The 10,464-nt window shown below is 34.4% G+C and overlaps 1 protein-coding gene across 1 annotated transcript in view; it reads left to right on the forward strand.

Annotated features, from left to right (window-relative positions):
• Positions 1-10,037, forward strand: part of LOC138322056 (mucin-4-like) — a gene marked incomplete at its 5' end in the record, with an annotated part of 74,352 nt that extends 64,315 nt beyond the window's left edge. The window contains 9 exons of the mRNA XM_069266111.1: positions 2,133-2,191; positions 2,524-2,693; positions 3,457-3,565; positions 4,007-4,023; positions 4,377-4,506; positions 4,648-4,832; positions 5,915-5,985; positions 6,225-6,275; positions 6,997-10,037. Of these exons, the coding sequence (XP_069122212.1) occupies positions 2,133-2,191; positions 2,524-2,693; positions 3,457-3,565; positions 4,007-4,023; positions 4,377-4,506; positions 4,648-4,832; positions 5,915-5,985; positions 6,225-6,275; positions 6,997-7,002 (798 nt within the window). The remainder of the gene's footprint in view (positions 1-2,132; positions 2,192-2,523; positions 2,694-3,456; positions 3,566-4,006; positions 4,024-4,376; positions 4,507-4,647; positions 4,833-5,914; positions 5,986-6,224; positions 6,276-6,996) is intronic.
• Positions 10,038-10,464: the final 427 nt, after the last annotated feature.

Here is a 10,464-nt window from a genome sequence, read left to right on the forward strand (position 1 = left end):
GGGATTGACTCAACTCTCGGGATTTACGACAATACTCAGTTTAACTGTCATTAAATAAATATATTTACATTTGCCACTGCGACTCCCATTACTCTAATGATAATCGTGATCTGCATTATGAGCCAATAAATGCAGCCTAGACTTGGTGTAGTAATATCTACATAAATGAATGTGAGTCTTGTTTACTGACACCATGTTAGTCCGCGGGGAAAATTAACATCATAATTGAATGAACCATTTTGGTAATGAAACTTATGAAAAAATATTTTCAAAAAAAAATCTGGATAATTGAAAGTAAACTTAAAAGCCATTAAAAAACATTGGATTTTGTTATCTTTTCAATTTTTATAGGGACTATTTTTTTATCACATTGAACTTGGCTGTTGAGGTTAAATGGCTGAAGCGGGAAATTCAAATGTTCAATCGCATCTAAATTATGTTTTACTTTGAACTAGAAAGTAAAATGTAAATATAACAATTAAAGGATTGTTAGATTACATTTATTGGAGATATAAACGCAATCTGTGTGGCAGATAAATATTCATAGGGCCCTAACGGGCGCTATTCTATTTATCTGCCACCTAGATTGCATTTATATCTCCAATAAATGCAATCTAACAATCCTTTAATTGTTAATTAATTACTACCGACGTCACAACTATAAAAGGAGAAAGTGAGAAAATATCTGCATTTGAATTAATTAAAGTTGTGAATTTGAAAAAAAAAAATATTTCTATAAAATTAGAATTTGTGTTTTACATTTTTCGAAAAAAAATCAATAAAATGATTTTATCTGTTGTTATGCTAGGTTTACACTATGTTCCCGGCGACCACGTTAGTCCCGTTTGCCCGAAACGTGGTGCGCCGTGGAATTTTGGCTATTTTTGTCTCTGTATTCAAGTTGAGTTAGGTCTTGTGAAGTTTTGCCACGGTGTTTTACGAATTACGTGGTGTACCGTGGATATAGGGGAAAGTGCTGTTCCCGGAGGTTAAAGGTACACTACGACTTTAGCACGGTCTATCAAGGAAACCACTACGTTCTCTCTCGGCCTGTTACGATCTGATGAGGTCTGCTACGTTTTACACGTTTTGATCAAGCTCCGATGGTCCGACACGGCTTACTAGGGATGAAAGTCTGATGCCGGGCTTTTTTGGAGCAAATGAAACAATAATTATTGCCCAAAATGTCATTTCAAACAGGTTTTAATTACAAAATATGTTAAGAGAAAAGAAAGTCTTAACTATATTGGTATAAATATATAATTATTATAGCCAAGTGTTTCTACGCAAATATTTTTTTTCTGTTATGGTTCTCACTTAATCTGCCTTTTCCAATAATAGCTTTGGTATGATTTGATGGTTTAAATGTGTTTGATAACGGTTATTTCTATTTATTAATACAAATAATTCCAAGAAGTATCAAATATGTACCAGGCTAGACAATGATACCCCATCACGTATTGCTTACAACGTAAGGCCGTAATATGACGTAACACGCCGTATCACGTCGGGCTTTCAACCGCTACAAGCCGTGATGTGCCTTGACAGAACGCATCGAAACGGCTATCATCCACCTTGGCTTGCCGTCAAAACCTTGAAAAACCTGAACAAACCGGCACAAAACGTGCAGCCAATCTGCATCAACCGTGATAAAACGTACCGTGATAAAACGTGGAAAAAAATGCAACAGAACGTCACAAAACTTGAAATCACCGTGAGATTCCGTGGAACGTGCTTGCTGCCCGGTGGCACGGACCGTCTGAAAGTGTTGTTACGGCCTCGAACGCACTGTTACGTTTTGTTAAGTCAATCCCGTTTTATTACGTCCTGTGGCGTTCACCATCTGTACCGTGACTGCCGTGGCAAATTTTTTGACAGTTTAAAAATCTGGCACGGTATCCACGGTAATCACGACCGCTCACGTTTGTCTATCACGTCCTTCTGCGTTGTCTCACGTTGTCCCGCGGTCACCACGTTTTGTCCACGGTGGCCTGAAACGGGGCTGCCGTGGCCGCCGGGAACATAGTGTAAACCTAGCATAATCCTATCATTCTTAAGATAAGTCTGATATGCCCATAAGTGGTTCATAAAATACTGAATATGAGAATATGAGGTATTATCTGAATTTTCAGCTCCAGAGCATATATGGTGGAATCCCTGGCTTCATATCCGTTGTAGTTGCTTCTATTCGGTAGGTATACCGTTTGATGAACTTTGCGTTAACGATATCAGATTATTATACCTACATGTACATAACATTATATGTGCTATATTCTTGTAATCTATTTAATTTTGTGTACCTGGCTGTACTTTGTGTATCAGAGTATGTTCCAGTTCATCCGTGTAATTTATGCATGTATGCATTTATTTACTTATAGTTTTTTATACTGTGATAAATATCAAGTATACGTATATAAATATTACGGATATTTGAAAACCTGGTCATGTCTCCACCTCTTTCCGTTTTGAACTGTTATATATAATAGTGTGTATGTTGTTTGATTCCCATGTCGTTGAATTCAGCCGAGGTAGTACTATCGTCAATCACGTGGTTAGAACGGACAACACCGGGGCAGCCGTCGCTGGGGTGACCAATGCTGCAGCAGATGTTGCAGATGGAAACACTCTCGTACAGATGCCGGGTGCAGCTGTCCCTGCAACTCGTGCAAATATTTCACGAGACGGGGGACCAAGTAAGTACTTCAATAATCTTTTTGTTGTCTGTTCGTGTAGGTATTTTTTTTCAAACTGTGACGTCATGGCATGCTGTTAGAGTAGTGTCAGACATCGATTAGATGTTCGCATTCGGACAGACATAGCAATCAACAATTGATTTCAAGGACCGATCACTTTGTCTTCTGCAAAGACGAGATAGAAAAAAATTAGAAATGATAAACAGGGAAACGTAAATAGGAATCTGTTACAAGTATAGTTGTATAGAGCATCTATTCCATATTAAGATTGCATCTGATAACAATTTGTTTAATTAATATTAATTATAAGCATGAACAAATAGATCTTTATGAAAGTGTTCTTAGCTACAAAACTATACTATGTACAAGAACGACTGCCTTCCGTTAACTCTCTTAATTACCTTGTTTTGTTTTAAATATTTTATTTGTCTTCTTCCCGCTCTCTCGCTATTAGTCCGTCCTGATATTAGCAGTTATTGTTTTACACATTATGGTGGTTTCCCATTGGGTTATGTCTCCACCGAGTAAACCTGGCTGGTCTTTTCTAAACATAACTGTTCATTGGACGTGAAAACCAAACAAACAAATAAATCATACCAAAGCTAATTTTGAAATCTTCCTTAAAACACTTGTGCCTGTGAAATCTGTCTATTATTACTTTTATTTTCATTTCTGGATTTTAACGTAGTTGGTATACTTTCAGCTGTCTATTATTACTTTTATTTTTCATTTTTGGATTTTAACGTAGTTGGTATACTTTCAGCAACCATTCTCACTCCCACTACTGACAGATGTGTTATTGTGAGGAACATTGGAGATTGTCCAGAAAGTCTGTACGAATGTCTCATTATAGACGGCAATGCTCAGTGTGTGTAAGTATAATGTATGAAAATATCACCTTGAAACCAGTTTTTATGATTTGAGCTTGATTAAAACTGCATTTCCACATATCACGTTAAGGATAAGACAATATTACACGTAACGTAACTACACTGATATTTAGCAGTTCGAGTTTGCGTAAACAGAATATGTAATGTAATTCTTGTGCTAAGGACGAGTGACCGGTATTACATATATTAGACATACAAATATTAATGTCGAATTTGGTAGACACATCTCTCAGGAGACGGCCAAAATAAAGTTCACGAAAGCTCTGTCATCATCAGGGTATTCCATCCAAAGATGTAGCACACCTAGCAGAATAACTACTAATTTCCTTGGAAACGGCGTAAACAGGATGTGGCTCTAATGTATGTAGTTTCATCCACATATTAAATTTCTTATAATGTATTGTTTTTCTTCTTTTTCTCCAGGCCAACTGAAAATGCAGGTAAGCATATTTGTTATATGTATTAAGGTTTTATTTGTCTTACCATTTAATTGATTTGAAATCTCCAGTGTAAAGTATTTTCGTAACCAAGACACGATATCTGCCTAGGTGTAGTTCATGCATTTGTATATACGGTTTTCTAACAGCATCGTCAACATGTTCGTTCAAGCCTAACAAGTATGTTTAATAAAAATGTAAAGGTTATTCACACTGAACAAGTAATGCAGTTAAGGCTCTTGTAGTTATATGATGTATTTATGCTCGTTCATTATTGTAATGAAACCGTAATAAACTGTTGAAGGCACAGATGTTAGAAATGTTACAATGAATGTGTTACCTTTTTTGGTTTACAGTAGGCTTTAATCTAATTGTGGGTCTTGGAGTTGGAATTCCCTTGCTATTCCTCGCTATTGTGGTGACCGTGATTATGTGTATCTACTGTAGGAAATACAGGGGCCAGAAACAGGCGTTAGAACTCGACAGGTAACACAATAAATCATTAATCACTGTTACGTCAGAATATGATAATATCCTTATTGGTTTCTGAAGCAAACATTTTCAGATTTTTTTTTTTCATTTCATTCTTAGACCTTTTAGTAACTTTATTTGTGATACTTATAATAGGACACGAGAGGAAGCCGGTTTCATGGGCAGTGGTGTGATTCCTAAGTTCGGTAGCTGGGGACGTCCGGCATACTACTCGCCAGCCGGCTGGGGCGATGGAGAATCTGTCGACTCGTCAAGCACAGACGACAGTCGAAGGAGACGTCGACGTGGCGAGTTTGATACTAATGGCAAAGATTACTACAGTAAGTTGAGCCGCTTTATGATCAAGTTAACCATAAGCTTTGTTGTATAACAGATCGTTAACGGCATCAATTTCACGTGGGGTCGACGGATCATTGATAATATTACACTGAATATGCTTCTTATGAGACTAGTATATCGTCCATGTCTTTGCATGTGACAGACAAATAACCATTCCTTAGTATATCTGGTTGTTTTGGGAACGAAATCTAAATCCTTGGGGAAATCTATATGTTACCATTTATGAATTCCTCCCTGGGTTGTAAATACTCTGGCAAACATCCAAGGCTTGGAAAATTTTAATTGTAAACAGATTTTATCGTAACAAAGCATTAAACACAAATGATCAAAGTAATATGAACCCCTGTAACACAAAGTACACATATGCATAATTCAATTTTTCTTGTAATGTGCATTTTCATTGTACCGAAATATTTACGTTATCAGCCAAAAAGGCAATTCTGACATCACCATTTGTAACATTGCTTCGAATGGCACATATAACGGCGTACTTTCAAAAAGTATCAACATAAAATTGAAATTTTGTTAAGATTATCTATAGTAGATTGAATTGTAAGGATAATAACAATTTCAATCTCCAAAACTTAAACAATATATGTCAATTATATCATTAAATGTAGGCATGTATACAATATGAGCTCAACTTTTATTTCCGCAGACTTAGTTCATTTTAAGTAATCATCTTGGTTTATATTACTTATTAATTTTGCGTTTATATGCTTAAGTAACTTTGGTATATTTTTTCTATTATTTTTCTAGTTTTCAATAAGGTTTGAAGGTCGAGAACGAGGCATATCTTTTAATAACTTACGTTCGTGTTCATAAACATGGAATTAGAGTAAAATTCAAACTTTATACTTTCCTGGGAAAATACAACAGTATTAAGATCAAACCTTATACAACCCAAGGAAAATACGTAAGTCATATAGGTTTTTGGAAAATGGATATTGATCCGTGCTCCACGGTACGGTAAAACAGCCTAAAAGAGTGGATGATCATTAGCATTGTGTAATGGCAACATATACACATTATTGTTTATAAATGATACGTTTGATCCTTTCAGTGTATGATAACGGTGCCATGTCAAACTTCTCCTGGGACTTCATGTACAATTACGTCGATCCAAAAGAACAGGTAACCCACAAATCATAACAATTCATATCAGATGATAACCAACACAGTACGGATAACACACGTATACACAGAGTAGTTTATCTATGTATTGAAAACAAAAACATTTTACTCCTTTGTAGTATCCGAAAGGAACATGTGAAAAGCGTTAGAAATTGAATCAATGTATGTTTTGATTTTCACTGGATGCATAATGATAAGGAATCAAATATTTAAAAGTTTGTTTCTTTCCACATTTTCAGTACAAGATTAAAAGGCCAACAACAACACCAAGGGCAAATCCCGTTTTCGATGTAAGTTTGTTTGGAAATAGCAAACCTCTAACACAAATAATACATTGATAAATTGTATATGTAAATGGGTTGGGCGACGATGCTGATAATAGTTCCATAGTTAATCATATACCAGATATAGTTGTCATGATGATAAAAATAATGCCATAGTACACAATATTGATGTTGGTAAATATCATGGCATCGTTAAATGGTTAGGGATATGAGAGATATAAAATACATATAGTTATATAAGATATAAGTAACGCGTGTAATTGCATGGATAATGCACGTGTAATTGTAGTTGTTAGGAATGACTCGATCTGTTACATTCATTTTAATTTTTTACAGTTATTGAGACATTCAGATTGAATATTTATCTCAATATTTTGGGTCCATGGAGTCGAAAGGCAACTCGGACATTTTTAAGCATCTTTGAAGAATGTCCTTCCATTTTTTTGTCAATTACTTCATTATGATCCTTAAATATACTGTATCATTGTTATGGTTAATTGTTGTGGTATTATAAACCAAAAGTGTATTACATGCACAATAGAAAAAACTATTTTTTATTTAAACTATATGGGTACAATGTATTTTAAAAAGTGACAAAAAATAAAAACAAAATCTCTCTAATTTCCATAATTTGGAATTTTTTATTTAATATTTCATCTTTGCATCTTCCAAATATATATCACGAAGTTTCTAAATGTATATAAGATTATAATGTATTTTGTTTCAGAAATAATGTGAAGGAAGGACATTCTATTTTATTTACCTGTACTGGCCATTGGAAATGACTTTTGGAATATAATTGGCATCACGAAGATTATTACATCGTCTTTCCGCTTTACAAATATCAAAATGGAGAAAATCGCACCAACAGATACAAAAGATGTGTATCTTTTGACTTCACAAGATGACATTATCGTGACAGGAGAGAAGTACCTTATAGACTTTCGAGTGGAGCAAGATGCAATATACCTTCATAATAATGAAAATATGGCATCAGGAACCTTTGATAAGAATAGAAATATATCACGAACAACATTATAAAGTAGTTTTAAAATTCACAATGTGCACAAGTTCATTGCCATAAGGTTTATTATTGCTAAAATGTGATAAGATTTGAAGATTTATCACGGTCAAAGCATAATTCCCTCTTTCGGTATGTGCCAATATGAATTGTGCAATATTTCTAGTGTGAGCGTAGAGGAAACCATGCAATTTATCAAACAAACTCTAAAATCAACAAACCAAAATCAAAATAATCCGTTAATCAAATGGGTGTGATATGTAATCTATCATTCCTATCTTTATGGACAATCAGCACATAATCCCAAACCGATATCCATACCGACACACGAAATACCTCCATACCTAGCTTCTCATACTAGGTAAGAAGGGAAAAGGATATTTGAGAGTAAAAACTTATTTATTTTTTATATTATTTGATGTTTTATCAGTAGCTCCTAGTAAACAGATCTCGGTAGTTTAGATACAGAATAGTGCTAAATTTACTCCAACTACACCTTAGAAAATACTACAATTTTATTCCGAGTATAACCACGGAAATATTGGATGAAAGGATGATCTTTGGTCATGCGATTTACATATTAGAATGATATATTCATAAATTATATACGCATACGCAACTCTTTGTTTTCTTTCCGTGATCTTGTTATCATAGAGCGAATAACACAACCAAATAGATGACATAAGGATTGTACAAAGTTTGTTACTTATCAAGTGTAAAATGACGTTTTAATTAAGGGATAAATTTATTTATATATATCTAATGATGGTTTGAGGATAGTGTTGATTGGAACACTTGAAGAGGTGACTGGCAATGAATGATGAATGTGTGTGGCATCTGTTCATTACATAAAGATATATATATATATATGTGTGTGTGTGTGTGTAAATAGTTATTGAATAACATGACTCTTTATGGAAACATCGCCCCATATGGTGCTTATATCCCAAAGCCGGTCTATACAATTGTCATGTTAAGAAAGGAAACATTTTCTGCCTTATTACGGTGCCGGTCATACAGAGGCGGGACATGGCTAGGAAATTTCCGGTAGTTCGATGTAGAACATGTTCTCAGTTATGTTTATATTTCAATCAAATTTTAAATGTGAAAATGAAAGTTTATTTTTTATCACTTCAATATCTTGTAATTACGTTGTGTTTCCTTATGCCCATAGAATCCATATACCTTGGTGATGGAACTAATATGTTTTCCTATTTAAAATTGTGTACACATTTTATACAATTCATGCCAACAGTTGATTGTGTTGATACTGGTTTCGTGTAAACACTTTATGTTTTATAATCACAAACAAACGTCTACTATTTACCTAAACATTAGTTTGGATCAATGCCAGTGAAATTTTATATGTCTTCCAAAATTCTAAGCGGGATCCATCCATCTTTGTTCACAGTGCAGTGACTGCTAGATCAAAAATAGAGGAGAATATCCTCCTAGGTCATCCGTTTAAAGTTAATGTTGAAAACAAAAACCGTGTTGTATTCATTTGTGATATATTCATCTTTACACACTCCAGCGTACTCGCCTGGATGTTTCGAAAATAAATGTGTGTATATATAATTATCTAATATGTATAGGTGGAAAACGTGTATCTACCAATGTGTAACGTGATAATGATGTAAATATGTATAGTGTTAACTTGTATAATGTTCTGGACACTTACTTCTTCGATAATTTGCAATATCATAGTGTTTATTTAAAGCTAATTTTTTAATGTATTTTTAAAGTGAATAGTCGGGCAAAGAAAACCAGTCTAAATGCGTTCATTAGCCTTCCAAAAGTTCTCGCATATTAATACGACGGCCAAGTTCTGCTTAGTTTCCCAGTTCTGACCATTAAAGTAAAGAAAAGTTGAAAGAATTGAAAGCGAGGCTGCGGGGAAATGTAACCACGGACATAGTGAGCCGGGAGGACGTTTTAGAATTTCCATACTTTAAATTAATTTCTTCGTACGCAGACAGATTTTGACGAGAGATTTTATTTTTCCATTTCATAAGAAATTATACTGGATACATTCACACCATTTTTACCGACTTTAGCCATCCTTGCCCGACTGTTCACTTTAAAATAATGATATTACTTGACTATTTTTGATAAAGATTGGTGTTCATTTCTTTTTTTTAAATTGTGACGTTTTATGCCCGAGATGTTTGGTAAATTGATTTAATTTCAAAGAAATTGTATTGTTTCGAGCAAAATCAAAATTTTGAAAGCTAAGATCAAATTTCTTTAATATGTAAAAGATGTCCTTGTATTGTGCGAAAGGCAAAACCTTACACACACAGCTAATGTCTTGTGTAGAGAATGAAGACTTGCTTCGGATACATTTTGACGGAGCTTTTGACGTTCCTCATGCTTGGAAAGAGATTGTCTGTTGTTGACATGAAAAGTGCCTTCATTGGCTTCACTTAATCAAAGTGCATATATAAAGATTATATTTATCAATGTTATATATTTCTAAAACCCTGGACTCAGGTGATGTAAGCGGGATGAATCCCGGCTGATGCTTTGGCACTCTGTTCGTCTTTTATTGAACAAAGCTTCAGGTGGAAGTTTTCCTCTATAGGAAAGAGATACCATGTCCGTCTCCGATAAGACTGAATACACAGTAAAGCCATGTGAGCGAAGACGGACCGTTGGTTGTATCTGAAAAACAGTGTTATTATTATTGTCATACAAGAATAATATATATAATATGCAAACAATAATAAATTGTTTATATTTTTAAACCTGGTTTATTTTATCTTTTCGCCAACAACATTAGTCCAGCTGAAGAATTTAGTTAAAAGAATATTCTATAAATTTCCGAGACCACTCGAAAGGTGGTGTTCAAACTAATGTTAACACTCCTTTGCAAACTGCCCAATTTTCTTAAAAATGTCCATATCGAAATAACTACTAATTGTCCTTTTATAATGACACTACTTTTCGCTTTTGTGATTAATAAAAGGCCCAGAGGGCCTGAATTGTTAGCATTCATTTTTATTATAACTACCTGCACAAACATGCCAAAATAGGTCACCCTTTGTTAAAGATGCTCCACCGCTGGTATTTTTTCACTATCAAAAACAGGAGCAGACGATTTCGTATTTTTTTCTGTTACAAAAGCTACTTACTTTTCACCATTACCACCATTGAAAAGTTAGAGCTTCTAAT

Source organism: Argopecten irradians, chromosome 4 (genome assembly GCF_041381155.1).
Source record: "Argopecten irradians isolate NY chromosome 4, Ai_NY, whole genome shotgun sequence".
In the NCBI taxonomy this organism is placed as follows: Eukaryota; Metazoa; Mollusca; class Bivalvia; order Pectinida; family Pectinidae; genus Argopecten; species Argopecten irradians.